Genomic DNA, 22,288 nt, shown 5'->3' with positions numbered 1-22,288 from the left:
CTCTGTGTGTTTATGTGTGCGCGTGTGAGCATGTTGCGTGTCCACGGAGGTTATCGATATGTTTGCAGAGGAATGTTTGAGCTTTGCAAGCGTATATGGATGTCTGTATGTCTTATTCTGTGTCTATGCATGTGTGGGTTATATTCATGTTTGCTGATAAAGGTATATATATATATATATAGTGTGTGTGTGTGTGTGTGTGTGTGTGTGTGTGTGTGTGTGTGTGTGTGTGTGTGTGTGTGTGTGTGTGTGTGTGTGTGTGTGTGTGTGTGTGTGTGTGTGTGTGTGTGTGAGAGAGAGAGAGAGAGAGAGAGAGTGTGTGTTTGTGCACACAAACGTGCATAGACACGCATGTGTGTGTGTGTGCGTGTGTGTGTGCATGTGTGTGTGTGTGTGTGTGTGTGTGTGTGTGTGTGTGTGTGTGTGTGCGTGTGTGTGCATGTGTGTGTGTATGTGTGTGTGTGTTTGTGTGTTTATGCACGCCTGTGTACATGTCTGTGCATGCATGTGTTTTTTGCATGGGGAAGTATGAGGGGATGGGACATGTTTCCTGTGTGATACTTTGCTTTTTAGGTCTCATAGAGTGTGCTGCTGTTGTGTTCTTTTCTCTCCACATTGGCACCAGTTCAGCAGCACTTCTGCACGTAGTCTACTACTCCACTGCTGGCTTCAGTGCACACGCCTTGCTTCATAGAGAACAAGAGCCAGGGAGGGGCAGATCGGGCAAGGTGGCACAGGGTAAAGGGTGCATTCAGCAAATGTGCAACCAGTTTGGTTGGGTTTGGTGTGTGCGCAGTGGAGCGGCGCTTTGTATCAGTCCTGACAGAGATAGGGCAGAGGCTTTAAAAAAAGCACAAACCAGTTGAAAAAAGTACAAACGCTTTGTCAATAAAAGTCCACTTGTACTGACCAAAACACACGGTGGAGGCCACTCAGTAAGAAAAAATCCAAAAAATGTCCAATTCTATTGACCAAACACACTGTGCATGCTCACTCTCACACACTTGGAGACTACTGTTTTACCTCAGTAAAAAAAGTAAACTTATATTGACCAAATATTACATTGAGGCCGCTGTTTTACGTAATAAAAAGAAGTGTACTTGTATTGACTAAACACTGTTCACTGTGGAGGCCCCTTCTGTGAGGATAGGGCCTGCAGCTTCCTACAGGAGAAAGAGGAGGAGCTGGAGGAAGATGAGGAAGAGGAGGGAGGGGGGGGTGCATGATGGAAGGGGGGAGGAGTGGTGTGAGTTATAGGGTGGGGGTGATGTGTTGGGTTGGGTGGATGGTGAGTGTGGGCATGGTGGTGAATGTGTGTGTGTGTGGGGGGGGGGGGGGGGGGGGGGGCCCTTACAACAATAGTATACAGTATATTTCATTATATTTCATTCATTTTTAAATACAATTTATTTACATCTTTATTTGTACACCTTCCAAATATATAGTATATTCCTATAAAATAAAGCCTAATATTTAATATGAAATAGGCCTACTAACTTTCAATTGTCAAGTAGGCCTAATATATTGAGAAAAAACATTTCTGTTACATAATGTCAGTGGGTTTGGTGGTGGGAGGGCTAGATGTCTGGTGGTAGGGAGGGGTGTGTGGTGGTGCGTATGTATGAGTTGACGGAGGTTGGAGGTTTGCGCATGAGTTATGGCACTGTTGTGCAGAGACATATGCAGTATACGTATAGATATTAATATCTGCATATGGTGTTGTGCATTAGTTGATGGGGGATGGGGGGAATGTTGAATGCTGGTGTTGTGTAAGTGAGGTGGGGTGAGAGATGAGTGGGAGGGGACGTGAGGGTGGAGACATACATGAAAAATATGCTCAACGGTGGACGGGTGGAAGAGTCTGCTTGAGTGAGTGAGGGGTGGAGTAAATTTGGGGGGTGGGATGTGTGTGTGTGTGTGTGTGTGTGTGCGTGCGTGCGTGCGTGTGTGTGTGTGTGTGTGTGTGTGTGTGTGTGTGTGTGTGTGTGTGTGTGTGTGTGTGTGTGTGTGTGTGTGTGTGTGTGTGTGTGTGTGTGTGTGTGTGTGTGTGTTTCTACGCAAAACATAGCCTACTCGGTGCTCCAGCCCTCCGCTGCAATGAGGAACACTATGTTCCAGCTAGACTAACAGCTGTGGCCAGACAAAAGGCTTGAGGAGAGCTGCTGAGGGGGATGGAGAAAAGATGGCTGCACTCCAGATCTCGGAGAGTTTACATTTCTCTTCTTTTCTTTGACCCCAAAACTCTTTCAGGAGGTGTTATTCTTACGCTACATGCCCCTCTATATTAGGGCATTGGATTTTACAGGGTTTTTTTTTATTATTATTACACTCCAAGAAGGAATGTGTCAGAAATGACACAAAATTGCTTGTTCCTGAGCACACACAGCATGTGTTGAAATGCAAGACAATTTGTGCCATATCTGACAGCACTGTAAAAAAAAAAAAGTACAGTACTGTGTCAGAAATGACACAAATAGTGTTACATTTCAACACATGTGGTGTGTGTGCTCAGAGAAAACACATTTTAAAAGTATTTAACATCGTTTAAAAAAATATCATTTTGCTGTCATACAGTTGTCACCCAACCCAACATCCAGGAAGTGAGCAAAGTTGCCCTAAGTGTATTTGATCCCTTTCAGCATGGTATACTAGATTACTGCATGTCGGGGTACGCCTTTTAATTCAACAATCAAAGAACATGGGAATGAGAAATGAATAAAGATGAGTTCTTCACTCCAGATATGGGAGAGTTTTTTGTTTTTATTTTCTTAGACCCCATAACAATTTCAGGAAGTAATACTCTTGCATGTTGTCCTAGAATAGAGCATGTTGGGTTATGCCTTTTATTATCAATGGTCAAAGACAAAAATCATTCTGGAGTAACACATCATTCCATCTTGCTGTTTGTCTCCCAAACCACATTCTTCATGCTTCACATGTTCAGTCTCAAGGCCCAACTGCTGCGTTGAGTCCATGGACAATATTTAATCCAACAGATTTGGCACAGTTTCATGGCCCAGTTTCATATCTTTTTTGCTCTTCTTCCAAAACCCAAAGTTGGCTATTTCAAATATTAAGTGACAAGGTCAAGTTACATGCCAACATGCCAATATTACTCCAACACGACAACTTTGGACAGTTATCTTGTCATTCTTTTCCTCCGTATTTCAAATGCCATGTATGACCCAACCCAGGCCGAATGACTCCATGGACCGTGGACAAGAGCTTAAACCAAGAGCTTTATAAAAATTGATTCCCTTCCTTGATAAATTCAGCAGACACCAGCTGTAAAATCTCACTTTATTATGTGTGAACGCAATCACGCGACCATGCAGTATAATCAGTGATATCATGGCTGACTGGCATGGCTATGTTGGTTCCAACCCAGCTCTAAGGTTAATGGTTATCCCATTTGCAGGGCTGAATCCTAGGGCCCCCCACCTGCCAGGAGGCACCTGATTGGCCAAAAGTGAAAAATTGCAGAATTGTGACAGGATGCAATATTGAAAAAAAACACGTGTCAGGTTGAGTACAGTTGGTAGACATGTTATCTGCACACCAACCTGTAACCTACGGGCCCAGGCCCAGAACATTTTCATCCAGCCCTGCCCACTTTTATTATCACCTCTGTCCTTCTCCTCTTAGACTGGAGGAAAAGTAAAGCTGCACTTCACCATGGTAATCATTAACTCAGAGGGAGCAGCTTGGGGACACCCCTTACCCTTTACCTACATTCACATAAACAAACACACCCTCGAGGACGTGCACACACGCACACATATACTGTATATGCAAGCGCACAAGCGCGCATTCGTGAGCATACAAACAGGCATGCACGCACGCATGCATGCACGCACGCACGCACGCACACACACACACACACACACACACACACACACACACACACACACACACACACACACACACGTGCGAGCACACAAAGGCACACATACATGCACACACATACTGTATGTGCGTGCACAAAAGAGCACATGTGCAAGCACACAAGCATATGCATGCATGCACGCGCGTGCACACACGCACACACGCACGCGCACACACACACACACACACACGAGTGAGAAGAGGCATCTTGTTGTCTTCTGTGCAGCAGAGCAGTGGCAGTGAAGCTGTACTTTCACCCTGCCAGCTGAGATGCAGAAGCCTGGACACTGCATTCGAACTGATTGCTACCCATAAGTGTGTGTGTGTGTGTGTGTGTGTGTGTGTGTGTGTGTGTGTGTGTGTGTGTGTGTGTGTGTGTGTGTGTGTGTGTGTGTGTGTGTGTGTGTGTGAGTGTTTGTGCTTGTGTGTGTCTGCGTGCGTGCGTGCGTGCGTGTGTGCGTGCGTGTGTGTGTGCGTGCGTGTGTGTGTGTGTTAAATGTGAGGCTGTGGTTGCTGTGTGGAATCTGGTTGTTGCTGTGCATACTTTCTGTCTCAAATGCATGTACTTGTGCATCTGTATGTAGGTGTGTGTGTGTATGTATCTGTATATCTGTGTCTCTGTGTTTGTGTGTGTGTGCAACATGCGGGTGGGATGTGGTTGCTGCGTGCCGGCTCTGATTGCCATCCACAAGGCCTCCCTTTGTGACGAGGAGATGGTGTGAGCAGAAGACATCAAACCAGCTGATGTTGCGTAATGCTCAACGGGGTGGGCTCTTCCCCCGCGCCACTAACTGCAGTCAGCCACTGGCCATTACCATTGGCATTACAGTAGCAGCAACAGAGTTCTGTCTGTCTGGCCAGGCCTGGACTGGTCATCTGGCATACAGGCCATTTTCCCTGTGGGCTGACAGGCCTCAAGAGTCAACGCTGTTGTTTTTGGTTCGTTTTTGTTGTTGTTGTGTTTGTTTGTTTTTTTCCTTAGGGACTGGCAAACAGCTTAGAAGGGGCGGCCCAGTAGTCCATCTTCGATAGACAGTGGACTGACAGCATGAAAACAGATTACACCAGGCCAGGTTACAACAAAAAAATGCCTGGATGTTTTTATCCCACCAGTCCAGCCCCTGTGTCTGGTCGAGACAAACACGCTCAATGTTTCAAAGAGGTGATTCGGTGCATCCAGGGGAAGTTGTTTACATCAGCGCCAGGGATGACGTTAAAAGAGCGCTGATGTTGTGTTCAGATTAGTGAGAGTATGCCGTGTCCTCACAGCCAAATTGAGATTGCCTCCTGTGAACTCGAGGAACGTTGTTTGTCTCTCAGAATGTTTATTTTTTTCTTTTTTAAGGGTAAAGAACACCAGATGACATAGAATGGCATTACAATCCTAAAAAAATTACCAAAAAGATAAGATGTACCACGATTGATTACAATGTTATCCGGCATATTGCCTCAATGCACACGTTTCAAAACATTGTAAGATTGGACTTAGAGACTGAGAGACTTTAGGGACTGAGAGACATTAATTTGTGCTTCAAATGTTCGGAAAAAAATCCTGCAGTCCACTTGCATCTTTTAGACCTTTCATTTCTTTCACAGTTTAAGTCTCAGTTCCACAATTTAAATATGCCGTATGGCTATGGTTTCAAATAAGTGTGTGTTAACACATTATTTGCTCTATTCCACAAAAGAATATTGTATAATATAGTAGGCTATAAACGTAAAAATGCATAATAATAGAAATATAATAAGTTTGTAGATTATCAGACATAAATGGTATCATTGTGAGATGGTTGCTTCAATGCTTTACGCGTCTAACTTCCAGTCAGCCAAGAAATGTGCTGTAGTAGTGCATCTGAGGTGCTCTAATTTCGTAAGAGGGAAAAATACAACTTGGCCGAATGAGAGTTATGTCTCTGTTCTCCTTACACACACACACACACACACACACACACACACACACACACACACACACACACACACACACACACACACACACACACACACACACACACACACACACACACACACACACACACACACACACACCAGATATTATAGTGTGATGGATGATGTGAACCCTGGACAACCCCCCACAAACGCACGCACGAACGCACACACACACATACAGTGCACACACACTTTTAGACACACCAAACCCATGCCAGATGCCCGCTTTATAGTGGTTGGGCAACCCCAGAGCTGTAAATGCCAGCAGGGCAAGTGGGTATGACAAGGGCAGCTGGGTGGTGCGATTGCAAGTCTGGCGAAGACGGTGCCAGGCCTCATCATGTCTCTTGATCACGCACCGTCTGCATGCACCAGCAGCAGACAGGCAATGGGAAGAGAGCAGAGTGGTGGTGTGATGTCTCTGTCGCACGTGTTACTGCTTGTTCCTGTTGCTGTGCACTTGATCTAATTTGTGCGCTCCACTACTTGAATCTAATCAGTTCCTTAACTCTTTTATTCACTTTACAGCTCTGTACTTTTCTGTGCTTCATCTCCAAGTCAGTTTGTTTACTTTTGTACTGTGTAGAATAGAATAGAATAGAATAGAATAGAATAGAATAGAATAGAATAGAATAGAACAAAATAAGTAGAGCAGAATGGAATAGCCCTGAGTCTTGGTCTTACCACACATTTGCTCCAACCCAGTTCAGTAGGCCTATACTAGTTAATCCCTATTAGCACAACTCTTCAGGCAGGTAGATGAACTACTTAATATAATCACTTGTGTTAAGAGGAACAAAGGCCATCCGAGTAAGCTACACTTGACGATGGGATTTTCCCAGAGCTTTAAGTGGGCCAGTATGCACCAGTACAGACAGAGGACTGGCCCCTCTCAGTTTTGGCCTTGAGAGTACTAGAACTTCTTACAGAATATACTGTATTTTATCTTTATTGTTAAGGTGATTATTTTTTAGTTGCATATTTTGTGCACCTTAAAGAGCTGGATTTTCCCAATGGATTTCATGTACAGCATCTCTACCGTATTCTGTAGGATGCCTCAGAGAATTGCTATCAGTGGCTTCGTTCTTGGCTTCACTGATAAAGACCCTGGCAACTATTCCCTGGCATCTATTTCTGCCCTTCAGTTGAACCCTCAGCCGAGCTAGCAATTTATCATTTGACCCCAGTCTGACAGCCATAAATAAATCTGTGTGATTCTGCAAGCTCATTCTCACATCACTACGGTAGCCAACTTGGATGTCCTTCAAATAGAACCAAGCATGACTGACCGACCACCAACCCTATCACCACCTCGACGCAATCAAAGACCTGGCTGAACCTGGTTGTCCCGTCCCCTGGACCACACAGCTGAGCCCAGTCACGCAGGGGGAATCTGGGCAGGGTTCTCCTCCTCGCTCCCTTGTTCTGTGATGTAGAGCGAGCCTACGTGCACAATGTGAGTTCAATGTCACACGTTTTGCTGGCTGCATGCTCTTCTGAAGCATCACCACCACAGTTCACAATAACCTTAACAGGAAACCCACCAGTAGGGAAGTGAGACAGGTGGGGACAAAGGGGCCAATTGTCCGGGGCCTAAGGAGAGTTTTCAGAATCGGGTCCTAATTACATTTTATGTCGCTAGCATGGAGTCTTTCAGTTGACTTTGTCCACGGCCCGGCATAAGCTGTCGGTGACTCGTCCTGCCATCATAACATGCAATGCAATTGCAAATGGAAGGGTAAATGCAAATGCAACATAACCCTAATCTCCCCTTATATTTCAATTTGGCTGGGGGGCGGATGGGGGATTTGCATTGTCTCAATACTATGCCGAGCTGTTTATGTCTCCTACTCTGTGTCTGCATCTCTCCCCTCCCTCCCTCTGCTGTGTAAAGCCTATGTACACAACAGATGCTGCTGCGGAGCCCCTCCATGTTTTTTTTTGTTTCATTATTTAATTTGTGTCCATTCAGATCGGCTTCTAGTGGCCAACTGGCCCAGTTCTTGCGTGCAGAGCAGTAAAGGGGGTGACCTAGTTAATACATGAGTGGGCAGCGCAGGGGTCCGACCTGCTGCAGCAGGGCTTTGCTGCTGATTCTGCTCATTCTTGTCCTTCCACTAGACATTACAGTTCCATTATATTACACTACTAAACTCAAGACGTGGTAGCCTACAGGGTATCGTAGTCCCTGGGGCAATGTGGGTTTAGCTGTCCTGGTCAAGGGCACCTCAGCCATGGATAAGTGTGTACTAGAGACCACCCACATTTTCCTTGCGCTGGTGGCTGGCCCCAGTATAGTCAGCATGTCACTACCAGCATCCATCAAATTGACTAGATGGACACCGCTTTATATTGCTCCCTATATGATTCAGTTGTGATGGCAAAGGTTTAACTCAAGATACTTTGACTTGTGGCCGTGCCATTCTCTCAGCCAAGATTTTCTTCCGTGTCGTTGATTCCACTGCACTTTTCTCTGACAACATTTTGGAAGGAAGGAGAGGAAAAAAAAACTTTGCCGATTTTCAATTGGTTAGGCCTGTTGCTATGGGAAAACATGGGCCATAACGCCACACAATGTAAGCCTAGCTACAGACCAAGTGAGGTGGAAAATCTTGACACCTACCCATTTTACCCTGCAAAATATCACGTTCTACACACAGCAAGAGTGAAAAAAAAAACTGTTAAACTCAAATCACCTAGTCACATCAAGCACTATTGAAAAGGTACCCTGACAGAAGGCCTGTGGCTATGGCATATACTGAATATTGAGCAGAATGTGTACAGGTCGAGTGCAGTCAGTGACATTTGACGTCAGATTCTTCGGCCTTTCCAAGCACCTCACCATTAACCCAACCCCAGCAGCTTAACCCCAAGCAAGAATACACCAGGTGATATACAAAGCGATGCAAAAATTAAAAGAGCAAACTAAATCTGAATAGAGTGCAATGAGCATGAAAGCCATACACACAACACAAGTGTGGCAGTGAAGTGACATGTCAAGGTCTCCCAACACAAAATCAGCTAAATAAAAAAAAGCTCATCTAGGGACCTATAGGCCTATACTAGATTGGAGGAACTGAATAAAAAGCAAGGCAAAGTTGGTGTTTTTTTATTCTTTATTAAACCATTGTACTGGTGTTACAGTTCAATATAAAATCTTTTGAAATATTTTAGGACAAAAAAGAGAACATAAAAAATTAGTGGTTCTTACAAGACCATGTCATGGAGAGTATCTGCATAAAATGATACATCAAGGTCACCTGTAAAACATTTACACAGCTCAATGAAGACTGGGACACGAGATACTCAAGGCACATTGACAAGAACCAGGAGTGTTTCAGAGTAAAATCACGCACCAAGGGGCTACCAACAAGCCGAATGAATACAGGAGGAGGTACAGAATTGCCAGCAATCACTTTTCTCCGAAGTCAGAAGCTGAAGGTGGGACACTTAACCCTTCCCACCCCACCCAAAACCCTCTAAGTGGCCTGTTTTAACAGCTTCTCAAACCAGAACGTGGGGTGAACATTTAAAATCCTGAGTGCTCTACACAGGGTGCTGAACGCACAGCAAGTTAACTTGGGCTCTTGATGGCACAGAGTTGTACAGCTAAAATTAAAAAAATAAAAGGGGACATAGGCCTTTCCTCATCTTGAAACAGTGCCTTTTTATTTTCATACCACTCATATGACCCTTACAGAGTAAACTATATGAGGAGGGCTAGACTTAGAATGGGTTAAGTTTTTTTCCTTTCTGTCACTCTGTTGGCAGTGCGGCTGAATGAGAGCACAGAAGCAACTGAGCCACTGCTACACAGCAGTACAAGATGGAAGTCACCGGGCAGTCGCCCTGATCATCTCTGGCCAATTGAAACGGGAGAGGCTTCTGGAAAACAAAAACCCCATGGTGGTACAAATGGCTTCAACCCACGCCACTTAAAAACGCTCCGAGGAGCAGTGTTCCAATGAGTAACGTCCATTCTTTATCTCATGAAGTTACCGCCACCAATTTCCCTCTTGTAACGATTTGTGAGGTGGTCGGCCTGCACTGTAAGCTTGGCCAAGACTCCAAACAGTCCCCTGAGATGGTAGTGGAACTGGCCCTCAAGATCGGCACCGTCGTCGTCCGCCACGCCGTTCTTCTCGTGATGTTGGTGCTGCTGCTGACCCTCCTGTTTTACTGCCATTTCCAGGAAGCTGGCACCGCTGTTCAGCTCCCGTTTCAGCAAGCCCCACTCCATGTCGTTCCTGATGGATTTGAGCAGGAGATAGTGCTCGTACATATCCCTCTGTTTGCTGGGCAGCGGCTCGATGTTGTTGTTGTGGTTGACCATTTCTCCTTGGCCCTCTTGCTCCTCCAACGGCACGTCTCTGAGCAGGCTTGGCACCATGATGGTTTCATCCATGTTGTTGGCCGCGGCCATGAAACGGTTCATCACGTTGAGGAGGGAGTGCTTGTTGCAAGGGTCGCTGGTGATTTGCATCATGGTGACTTGAGACTTGGGGAACAAGGTGTCCTGACTGAGGTGAAATTTTTGGACAGGGCTGGTAGCTCCAATTGAATGCCTGCAAATAATAGAGAAAACAAGTGTTAGGACACTGCAAGAAGTGTGCATTTTACTACAAGACAGCGGCCTTCTCCATTCAGACTGAACACGCACCGACTTTCAAATTACAAAACACATTTAACCTAATCTATGGATCAGGCCTAGAAGCTAAACTGTGTCTCCGGCGTATTAAGAGCTTAGCAAACGCCTATGGAAACAAACGCAGTAGCACCATTCTGCCGTGTGAAACAATGTCGCCAAATCCCTTTGCAAGCAGGTAGCAACGTTTTCCAGAAATGCAAATATATTGTAACGCCGGCTGCAGCCATCAGTTCCGGGAGATAACCTACGTGCCAAGCCCTAGTTCTAAACCAAAATGTCCTCGAGTTCCTTGACCTTGCAGATCAGTTAAATTAAAATTGACTTGCCATCGAAATAAACAATGTTTAACACCGCTCTTACCTTTTTCAACTGATGCTGGAGAGCACTGATGGGTTTCTTAAGCGCTTAGATGACTTGCTCTCGCATGTTCTGATGGTGTACTCAGCCCTGGAGAAGACAATTCGCTCTCTCGACGGTGATGTAGCTGAGCAGCGGGTTTTATACTCTAGACGCCGGCAGGATTGACAGCTGCTATCACCAATCAAAACAGCTTTTCAGCAAGGACAAGTCAAAGACCCCGCCTTCTAGGATCCATCTACTCTTGTTCCATGTTCGTTTCCTTGATTTTAATGATTGCATGGGGATATTATCAGACATCTGATACGCCGGTATCAAAAAACACCATCTTTCGCCCTGCATTTATGACCCACTGTCGCTAAATAAAACATTATTCAGAAATGTCTTTTGGACACGTTCCATCAGTCGTAGCCTATGGTTTGCGCGTCTACTCCAAAGAAGCACACAGCGACCAAGCTCGAGTCCAACAAAGACTTGTCTGCTTAAGGGATTACTTTAAGGGTAGAAAAAGACTAATACATTCAAAACCACCATATAATGTTTTGAGATCACTTAACGAACAGACCATAGTCTCCTTAACTTACTTTGCATGGACTAGGGCTATGCATAGTGCGCATGCCGCATTTGATCAGTGAATCTCTGCTGCCCCCTTCCGTATATTTTATATAAGTGTGCCTTTTCTGTCACAGAAACAAAGGAAGTAGAGTTGAAATTCACACTGACCATACAATTACTAACTGAGCAGACATTGGGCCTTTCTCAAAACCTAGGACAGTGTCCTTCCAAGTGTATCAGCCTAATTAGTCACGCCCAGTCATTGGATACTGTTTGGTGAACTGTACAGAATATCCAATCACTGGGTGTGACTAATAAAGAGTATCCAATCACTGGGTGTGACTAATTAGGCTGATACACTTGGAAGGGCACTGTCCTAGGTTTTGAGCAGGGCCCAATGGTTAATTCACAAACACAGACAGATGAAACAGATTTCAGAGAAAAATAAGTATTTAATTTTTTTCTCAAGTAATGCCATGCCGTTTCCACACCTGAACAAATAATAATACTGAAATGAATTACAACAGCTTAACTGGGAATGACAAGACAACAGATTCAAAGAAGATTACATCTATTCAGTATGAATATACTTCACAAGGAAATGTAGAGACAAATACTCATAAACACACCCAAGAAACATACCAAACTTGTTTTCTTTTCCAAAATTAATGACAAAAGCCTACTCATTGAGTGAAACGTGTGATTTATGTGTGAAAGAACTCTTGGTACACTGAACCCCTACTCCTAAAAGGTAGGCCTATACCAAGAAGCTGATTCTGACGTCAACCAGGTAGTGGTAAACCTCATAATAGATAGCATGAAGAAGTCATTTAGCTAAGAAAACGAGGACCCAGGCTCTTCTATTAGACTATTTACCACAACCTCAAGGTTAACTTAACCTGGGCTAGTACCCAACCAGCTTCTTGGAATACTCCCAAGGTGCACCACTCCTCAGCTTATATCGCACTCTCTTTGGAGACCCCATAAGCAGCTCTTCTTCCCTTCCGTCAGATTCTACATCAGCACTTTTCAACATTTCACATTATTTAAAGCTACAATAAATTTGCTTGTTATAAAGTAATGTCTTTTTGTCCATGGACACACAAACAAACAAAAAAACAACAAATCTACATATTTTTCTATATATCCAATGTAAACTCTAGGTACTTAAAGCCATGCTGCATTTTAACGGAGATGCTGTGAATACAGAAACAAAAAAGTGGGCCATCTGGCGTTTTAAATTCTAAAGTCAGCATTCCCTTTAGGCAAGGGATTCTACTCGCTAATGTGTAGAGAGCGGAGAGCAGAGATGGGGTAAGTCCACTCCTATTGGAGATTACAGTCATACATCGTTCAACTCAAATGTCGTTTTCTTTTTCCCTCCAGTTCCATATACTACTGAGCAACCAAGGGGGTGTTCAAGGTGTTTCAGTAGTAAACCATGTTAAGTTAGCCTAGATACAGTGGTATATCAACTAAAGAAGCCTGAATGACACTGAACGACATCTGCAGGTTATCTATTAGCAGGTATTCCACCTTCTGTAGGTTAACCCAGTTAGGTTTATCACTTAAGCATTTTCTTAGAACACCCACCCAAGACAATCCACTCACAGATTGAAAAAACATCGGCACATCAATCAGAGACAATTACACAAACATCCCTCATCTTTTTTTCATATTCGACACAAACCATTCTAACTGGATGGCACTGAGAACTTTTCATCTTTAAAAAAAAAGCAGCTGGAGTATTGTCTAAAAAAGGAAATGAACAACTAAGTTGTGAATGTGTACATACAGTATATTCATATATTAAAAACTTAAAAGACTACGGGCTCCTGTGTTGAACAAGCATCCATCTTCTGTGGACAGTGGATCCTAGAGAGAAGTAGAGATGGACAAAGAGGGTTAGACCAATCAGTCATTCTTGTACTCCCCAGAGGAGTACAACAGCAGCTCAAATATAATACAATACACTGCTTGTCCATGAATAAAAATAAAATTTGCCACCAAAACAGGTCACACGCTAATATTTTGCTGGACCACCTTGAAGTTTAATCATAGCATGCATCAGCTGTGGAATTGTTTCGATAAGCTTCTGTAATGTCACAAGATTTATTTACATTCAGTATTGCATTCATTTGTCCCCAAGATCTTTCATTGATGACAAATGTTAGAGTCTGACCGCTGTCCTGAGTCTTCTCCCACACATCCCAAAGACCCACGATGGGCATAGGCTCTAGGCCAGTGCTTCTCAACTTTTTTTTTAAACGCTCCCTTGACCAAATCATAAGCATGCAATCGCCCCATTGACATCATCACAAGTCTACAAACGCTCCCTTGGCCTCATCATAATCCTGCCAACGCCCCACCTTTGTATTAAAACATAAAATAGACTAATGCCCACCATTTGCAACTGACCGCCCCCCTCTCAGCTGCCACCGCCTCGATGCCCTCTGAGGGCTCCCTAATGTCTGCTGGGGTGCTGTAGAGACCCCGTTGAGAAACACTAGTATAGACTCTGTGGTAGCCAATCCATGTGTGAAAATTATGTCTCATACTCCCTGAACCGCTTTCACAATTTCAGCCTAATTAATCATGGCATATTCATCTTGGAACATGCCAGCACCATCAGGAAAGACAAAAAAATCCATTGATGGAATAACCTGGTCATTGAGTATATTCAGGTTATCAGATGACCTCCTTCTTTGATGTGGTTAACGGTAAATCTGATAGTACAATGTCTGCCTTGTCAACAAGATGTCTAGAATTCATACAAGCTTGTTTTTTCTTTCTTTTCATCCGCGGACATCGGTGATTAGGGACGAGTTCTATTTTGTCTGAGCCACCCATTGACTATCCATGCTCTGCTGTGGTGAAATTGTGTGCGGGGGTCGGAATTGTGTCAGAAGCGAAAGTTCTGCGCAGTGCTGTCGGAGCCGATGTGCAGAGGGCCTAAGTCACAGGTGTGACATATTTTAGTGAGCAAACAAATGAGCTGGAGATGGAGGGAAAATACATAAAAAACAACTTGTGAAAAGTCTTACCAGCAGCACTAAAGTTACGGTATAGCCGAGAAGGGGAACTGCTAAACCATCTCGTACTGGTTATTGGTGATGTACCGGGAGAGGCAGCAGGCCAGGAAGATTCCAATGAGCTGAAATGACATTTAAAAATGTCATAAAAACATGAAAATGACATAAAAAGATAAACAAAGTAAAGAATGTTCAACTAGAAAAATGCTCAGAGAGCACTCCTCCACCCTATGGTGGACAGAAACACACGCACCGTAAACATACAAGCGAACTAACACACACACAACTCAGAGGATCACATAACCTCCTTGGCAGGGGTAACAATAAGTGCTCAACTTCAGTGCTCAAACCCTCAATACTTAAGCCACAGTGTAAGCCCTCAAGCTTATCTTGACATTTGCGATCATCTCACAAATGTTTCGGGACACTAGATTTGTTCAATATTGATTGTAGGCCAATGTCAGAAAACAACCCCCCAAAAAATTATCATTAAAAATGTAATAAACGTCCTGTTGAGAGCTTGCTTTATTCTCGGATAAAACAATATCGCAGTATTAAGCCAAAGGGCAGTGATGCCTTGTCATTTTAGAGCCACAGTTATGCACATGAACACAAACCCATTCCTGCATTTATTACCCATCATCACAGTGTTGCAGATAAGACACCACTTCATGGGTCACAGGAAGGTTGTGAGTGCTAGTTTAACAGCCTTGGCTATCTGTAAAAACAACAACCAGACTTTTCTTGTTTTACAAACCTGGAAGAACGCGATGCCAAAAGATATTCCAGCGATGATGCCGAGGTTGGACTCCATTACTTTGGTCACTTTTAAGAAACAACCCTAAAAACACAAACGAGTAAAGAAAACACATCTGTCACCATTATGTCAACCAATTACGTCAAGTAAGAAAACTTGGGTTTGAACTCTCACATCTCTGTTCAGAGGTTCAGACGTGGTTCTTCTAGAAAGCCGCAGGGAGGCAATTGTGGCAGATTAAATCAGTATTTTTCATGTGTGTTTAAAATAATGCCAGAGGATGAATTACAGCACATTGCATTTCCTCTAATGTTCAAAGAAATCTATGAAAGTTGCTTAGGGGTTAGATGCTGCTGCTGCACTAGACCTCATTCAGTGCCAGCAGCAATCAAGAAGTCAATGTTAGTGGATCAATGGGACACAGTTGCATTCAAAGTTATAATATTTGAAACAAGCGGCCATTTTGATATTGGTCGACACAAAACAAAGCAAAGTAACATGCAGGGGCAGTACTAGAGATGTGGAAACCGGACTATCAGAGGGGGTTACACCATCGCAAAACGTCAACTCAGACAAATCCATTCCATTACCTCAACATTGCAATAGTATGGTACTACCATTTTTATCAGTTAATGTTTCTACCATTATGCTTTTGGGGGGGATGGCATGTTTAATCAGGGGTGAGGCACCAGTGGGGGCGCGGGAGTTGAACATTGCCAGGTCACATTGCCATTGACACAAGTCATTGTAGGATGGCCACTGGTGAGATGCCCACCTCAGGGAAGACCACATCTGCTGCTTTCTGCAGGTCCTTCAGGTTCTCTGTTGTGCAGCCTGTGGTCTCCTTGCAGCAGCTCTTGGGGATGCCGTTCTTCTCAAAGTAGGGCCTGGTCTTCCAGTCAGTGTAGTTCGTCAGCCCACAGCAGTGCAGCTGGAGAGAGAGAGAGAGAGAGAGAGAGAGAGAGAGAGAGAGAGAGAGAGAGAGAGAGAGAGAGAGAGAGAGAGAGAGAGAGAGAGAGACAGAGAGAGAGAGAGAGAGAGAGAGAGATTTAATATATGATCAATACTAAGAGATCCTTAATAGACTTAGTATAGAGGTTTATCAGGATTAGTATAGAGACACAGGATTGTTTGTCTGTCCTACATGTTTAATAGGTCAAGCAATTAATAGTATTTTTGAGTGTTTGTGCATTTCTGTTGGGATTAATAAAAGTTACTCTCCTTTATTCTTCATGCTTCTTGAGGCTTGAAGGATAACAGTATACCTGTGCATTTGCAGGTGCCATTAACATTTCTTAAAATAAAGGATTGCATTAGGATATCTAGTAGGTATCCAGTTACGTCTTTATTAATGAGCTCTGAGGAGTGTAATGCTATACGCTTATTGACCAACTCTGATTTGATCAGATCTGAATTGAAAAATGATCCAATAGAAGTGACTGGAGAATAAATATCCGTCAATGCGACATCCCACAGTAGTCTTTGGCTGGGTATATATAGGCATATTTAATTGACTGAAATGTGCGTCATCCTCTCCATCATGGCTTGGTGCTTCTTTGCCAAATGTAACAGCGGTGGTTTAGGTGGGCGTTTTCCCAACTAAGCCAGCCCAGTTAGCTGTAGCTATGAAATGAAATTAAACTATGTTGTCTGCTCTCATGGGTTTTCACTGGTCTACCAGTGTGTTTGAACTGCGGCAAGTAAATGTAAGCAAAACATGAAATACTGAAAGACATACTATTGCAGTCAACCATTTTGAAATGCATTTTTTTTCCCCATTTTATCATTCTGCTTGAATACACGCAATCCGGCAATAAACCACTAAAAATGCTCAAAGAAGTAGGTGGAATGACTGTGCATGACCGGAACATGATGCTGAAGGCCAAGCAGAGCACAGGAACATGATGACGACAACTTAATATACAGAATAATATACAGAATAAAAAACACTATTCAGAGAGATTTTACAGTTCCATTGAAAAGCCAAATACCGACCATGGCCGTGGCTCAAACGGCTAAGGCATCATACTGTTAAGCCGGAGACCCGGGTTCGAATACGGCCTGGAATTTCCTGACCCTCCTCGTCTCTCCCTCGTATTGCTTTCCTGTCTCCTCTCAAACTGTCCTAGCCAATTAAGTCAAGAAAAGCCCAAAAATATCTAAAAAAAATGAACAAGAAAAAGCCAAATAGCCAAGTACTGTAACTGAACTGCAGAGTGTAGGCAGTTTGGGATTCTTTTCTCCTTGGTATGTGGAGTCACCATATGCTCACAAAACATAAATCAGAGCTTATTTAGGCCATACAGTACAGATGCTGTAAGCCATTTCAGACTTACAGGACTTGTACAGGACTTACAGCTGTGTGCTCAGGATTCAGAGACACAGGGCTTTAAATTGTTAATCCCATAAATAAATGTTGAGCTCCAATTTTGCTTAAATGACATAAGAAATACACCGATATAAGAAAAACAGAGTGCAAGTAACATGGTTTGCATCGCATACAGGTCACCTACTTTTTCCTGAATTTTGTCCACAGCCATGCTCTGGGAGTCTGTCTGGTTGTAGGTGTCAAGGGCGTTAACATAGATATCCTGTAGCACTCCCTTGATCTGAAAGGGAATACAGAAAGAAGTTTAAAATGACAGTTGATATGATTTGTACAAAGTGGGATCAATCCGGTCTCTGAAACCAACTGAAAAATGTCCCCATTGAACTCTACTCATTCTGAACCCCTACTAAACTCTAAAGGGGGCATGGGAGCTCATAGACATGCAGCTGAGAACTGTATATGCTATCGATATTGATTGATTATGAACCGTCTCCTCCTCATCAGTCGTCTCTGGAGTAGATGGGTGAAGCTCTTAACTGGACATGACAGTGATAACATCATGGTCAAAGGAGTTTAGCTGTAGGCAAATTGACTTTTTGCAGCCTGGAGGCATTTCATCTGTTTCAACAGACTTCTTCAGGTTATAATTCTGATGTGGGAATGGGAAGGTACTGTTTATCTCTGGTGAGAGGACCTCTTAGTCCAAACCCCGTGACTAACTGATTAAAATGACCTGGATGAGTTACATGCTGGGATTACTACATATACTCTATATATTACAAAATAATTGTTCAACACATGCAGCCAGGGCCGGATTAAGATGGCCTGGGGCCCCTAGGCTACAAATTGATGTGGGGCCCCCCAGAAAGCAAAATCCACGACAAATTTACTTATAATTACGTGCTAGGAATTAGGGATATAATGTCTACCAACTGTACTCAACATGACAGATGAATTTTTCAATATTGCATCCTGTCACAATTCTGCAATTTTTCACTTTTGGCCAGTCAAGTCCCCCCCTGACAGGTGGGGGGCCACTGGGCTGCATCCATATCTAGCCTGTGCATTAATCCGGCCCTGCATGCAGCTGTACATTACATCTGAACCACAGCACAAACAAAACAAGCACATTCATTGGCCCAACTGCACAAATGCTTCAACATCAGATCGACCCACAACCCAGAGACAGACAACAATACCCAACAAATTCAACCAATACCCTGGAATGTTACCCATCCACTTTGTTCCTTGTGGCACATAAGGCCTTCACAGAGCACTTCCCTGGAATCCATACTCTAAACAGAATTTTGCCAGTATTTGGTTTGCTGACAAGTCATGCAAACTCTTGTTTAAAACAGAATAATGAATAACAAAATTCCGTTTGAATACAGATTGAAAATCTTTGATGTAACGTGCACTCAATGAGAATCTTGTGAGCCGAGTGATCTGTATAAGCTCCAAAAAATATATCCTTTATTATATAACAAGCAGCATTTCTATCCACCAGTGGATCTTCCTGAGTCAATCTAGTCCTTGCCATTGCAATTTTTTGAGCTCATACCTAGTGTGCAAACCACACTCTAACATTATATACTAAGAATGGTCTGTCACCTTGATTACTGGACAACTTTGACAGACATAACCACATGTGGCTGAAGGTTATATTACCTCATGTCTGAAGATGAAGCCGGAGATGCCTGCCACCAGCTCGGCAAGGAACACCAACGTCAGGAACATAGCATACTGGGGAAATGAGAACAATACATTATTGAGAGAGAGAGAGAGACAGAGAGAGAGAGAGAGAGAGAGAGAGAGAAAGAGAGAGAGAGAGAAAGAGAGAGTTTGTTCTGAGGCAATGCAGTTAATGACAATTACTTGACCTATATACTGTCCATGAATATCATATTAGAACATCTGTTAGAAAATGGACTTGGCAGATGTAACGGAGGCTAACTAGCACAGAGTTGGCGTGGAACGTTGGTAAACCTCCCTCCGATAGCTTCATACAGTCTCGTGCCGTTGGGCCGAGAGACTAGTCTCTTGGCCCAGCGGTATCATACTGTGTCTCCCATTGCCGAACCGTTGTAGTTGACGAGGTCGCACGTTCGATCCCCGAGGGGGGTGAACAGGTGCAAGATGACCTCCGTCACAGTGGTGCCGTGACCCGGATGGGAGTGAGGTTTAAGGGGGAGAGTGTAACGGAGGCTAACTAGCACAGAGTTGGCGTGGAACGTTGGTAAACCTCCCTCCGATAGCTTCATACAGTCTCGTGCCGTTGGGCCGAGAGACTAGTCTCTTGGCCCAGCGGTATCATACTGTGTCTCCCATTGCCGAACTGTTGTAGTTGACGAGGTCGCACGTTCGATCCCCGAGGGGGGTGAACAGGTGCAAGATGACCTCCGTCACACAGACATTTACAATCCTATAGTACTAGCAACAAACGTGTAAAGAATCAGTTAAAAGACAAGACACTGTGGGTTCTGAGGTGATTCAGTGAGGGCCTCTGACCAGTTTGAGCATCCATGGGCTGCCTCGGCATGTGGCGAAACAGCCGAACAGGCCAAAGATGACGATGATGGCTCCGGTCCCAATGAGGACATATGGTGCATTGGTGCTGTTCTCCGAGCTCAGCCGCAGATAGTCCTCCAGGCTCACCTTGCCCCATACGCCCACCGCCAGCAGGATCACCCCTGTGAACTGAGAGAGAGAGAGAGAGAGAGAGATGGCATATGACTTTTCAATTTTATTGAGACTTAACTGCAATAGGTTGCATGGGTTAAAAGTACAATCATTTAACGATTTATGTTTGAAGTTGTCTGGCCAACACAAGTTGGCTTGATATGGTCTGTCCCTTGGCTGCCCTTGCCATTCAGTTATCTGGAGTTGGCTGAATACTTCAAGTTAGGGCTCTGGGAGCTAGCCCATGCATGGCTTCAGTGTTTTGACGTGGTGTCTACATGACATGGTTTATTATAGCATGCATGGTAGGCAATAAACTTTAACTCTGGCTTTCGTCTACTTCCATATAGCGTTTGATTTGTTTGAACTCCTGCGGCTGCCGTTTTCAGGCGCATGTCCGTTCAGGATAGGGTTGCCAACCGTCCCTTGAAATACGGAATCGTCCTGTATTTAGAGATAAAAGTACGGGTTCCGTATTGAACTGAAACGGGACACGGGACGTTAAAATGCAGGAAATTACATCTAAGAAATGCTAAATTTTCTGGGGGATGATCCTCAGACCTCCGGCACGATGAAGTGTCCCGTATTTTTTTCATTGACAGTTGGCAACCCTAGTTCAGGATGTCATTAGTAGCGTACGCCATCAGGCCATCTGGTTTGGCTGATAAAGAAACAACCGGGACAATAAATGCCAGGGATAAAAACGTGCCTCGCTGCTGAACTTCGAACCCCCCACAGCCACGTTCAAAAAACGGATACAAACGTTGCAAGAGAGCGAGGGATGGCTACAACTTCGGCTACTTTGTTATTATCGTGCACCCCAATCGCTACATTTTTCCTTGCAGAAAATCTTGTCAACAATTCTGTATGTTTTTCAATAGAGATGCAGAAACAAAATGTGGGCTATATAGAGTCAGTGATCAATAATGGTAAAATTGAGCAACCGAAGACACAAAAAGAATGTCAGATGCCACTCATGAAACGCGTCTCAAGAGTGGCTTTAACAGCTGTGCTGAACAGGCAAGCCAGGACATCTGCGGTATTCTTTCTCTCGCTGACGAGCTAACGCTTTATTCAAGCGGGTGGGGGAGGCTTGAAGAAGACCAACAAGTAGGTTGAAGAAAAAGAAAGCCAATCTTGACCTAAATCGCTGAAAGCACGCCATAAATCGGCTCCGTAACTGGCTAAACTGATTCAATTTGCTCCTTCAACAGCTGACTGCGCACACTAGCAAAGCCGAAAACTTTAGCCCATTGTTTTCTCCTCCAAGTCATCACTGATTGTTATTGAAGCGGTTGTACTTACCCAAAATATGAGACTGTAGGAAATAAGAAAGGTCTTCAGACATGTTATAACCGGCTTGGTTTGCAACCTTCTAGAGGGTGGAGACATCCTGTCTTTTGACTATTTTCACGCACAGGCAGAAATAACAAGCTACGTTAAGAAGAAACCTTGCGAGTGCCTTTCAGATGGAAAACTTTTTTCTCTCTGCCGACGCTTCCAAGAGAAGGGAAATGTCGTCACCATTGAGGATCGGGTTTCCGGTGAAAAGGTATAAACCTGGAATTAATTCTTGGTATCCCACCAAATAATTAAGTGCAGGGCTATGAAATAACTCCCCCCCCCATCACTAGCCAATTTGGGTACTAAATGATAGTCGTATTAGCCACACTTACACTACTACCAACTACTGTCAAAGTGGCCAGTTTTTGATTTACCGGCCAAACTGAATTTTCACCAGCATTTGTCTGGTTGGCTGGTGTTCATTTTTAGAGACCTGATTAAGTGCCATGTACTTTGACCTATTTAAAAAAAGGTAAATAAAAAAAACACACTGATTACTATTTCAGAACAGACATTTCAATGAAGTCATACTAAAAAAGAAAACAGATATCCACTGACATTAAAAAAGATGATTCCCTTGGGCCGTAAACAAATCCAACAGTAGGCCTACAATAAAATACAATAAAAGTAGCATAACCTCTTCCTGCACCTTTGAATAGTCGCATGTCTTCCATTGCGCATTGGAAGAGCTCTTTGAATATTTGAAAGAGTCTGCAAAAGCATCTTACAAAAACAAAAACCCTCCTTATGGGAGA

The 22,288-nt window shown here is 43.8% G+C and overlaps 2 protein-coding genes across 2 annotated transcripts; both read right to left on the bottom strand.

Moving 5' to 3' along the window:
* Positions 1-8,933: 8,933 nt before the first annotated feature.
* On the bottom strand, positions 8,934-10,967 carry mid1ip1l (MID1 interacting protein 1, like). The gene is made up of 2 exons (XM_063190630.1): positions 10,841-10,967; positions 8,934-10,397 (listed from the first exon to the last, which is right to left on the bottom strand). Exon 2 carries the CDS (start codon positions 10,316-10,318, stop codon positions 9,815-9,817), a length of 504 nt encoding a protein of 167 aa, XP_063046700.1. The 5' UTR covers positions 10,319-10,397; positions 10,841-10,967; the 3' UTR covers positions 8,934-9,814.
* An 857-nt stretch (positions 10,968-11,824) lies between these two features.
* On the bottom strand, positions 11,825-21,718 carry tspan7 (tetraspanin 7). Its single transcript, XM_063190694.1, has 8 exons — positions 21,495-21,718; positions 20,019-20,207; positions 19,179-19,253; positions 17,695-17,790; positions 15,957-16,112; positions 15,182-15,265; positions 14,437-14,546; positions 11,825-13,267 (listed from the first exon to the last, which is right to left on the bottom strand). Exons 1-7 carry the CDS (start codon positions 21,579-21,581, stop codon positions 14,478-14,480), a joined length of 756 nt encoding a protein of 251 aa, XP_063046764.1. The 5' UTR covers positions 21,582-21,718; the 3' UTR covers positions 11,825-13,267; positions 14,437-14,477.
* Between the last annotated feature and the right edge of the window lie 570 nt (positions 21,719-22,288).

This window comes from Engraulis encrasicolus, chromosome 23 (genome assembly GCF_034702125.1).
Source record: "Engraulis encrasicolus isolate BLACKSEA-1 chromosome 23, IST_EnEncr_1.0, whole genome shotgun sequence".
NCBI lineage: Eukaryota > Metazoa > Chordata > Actinopteri > Clupeiformes > Engraulidae > Engraulis > Engraulis encrasicolus.
Note: the sequence above shows the minus strand (reverse complement) of the source record. Positions and strands in the feature narration are given on the sequence as shown.

Coding starts and splice junctions, on each gene's coding strand:
- mid1ip1l (XM_063190630.1), bottom strand. CDS start 10,318: ATGATGCAAATCACCAGCGACCCTTGCAACAAGCACTCCCTCCTCAAC.
- tspan7 (XM_063190694.1), bottom strand. CDS start 21,581: ATGTCTCCACCCTCTAGAAGGTTGCAAACCAAGCCGGTTATAACATGT. Junction 19,254..20,018: donor GCCCATGGATGCTCAAACTG/GTCAGAGGCCCT, acceptor TCATTTCCCCAG/TATGCTATGTTCCTGACGTT. Junction 17,791..19,178: donor GCTTCATCTTCAGACATGAG/GTAATATAACCT, acceptor ATTCCCTTTCAG/ATCAAGGGAGTGCTACAGGA.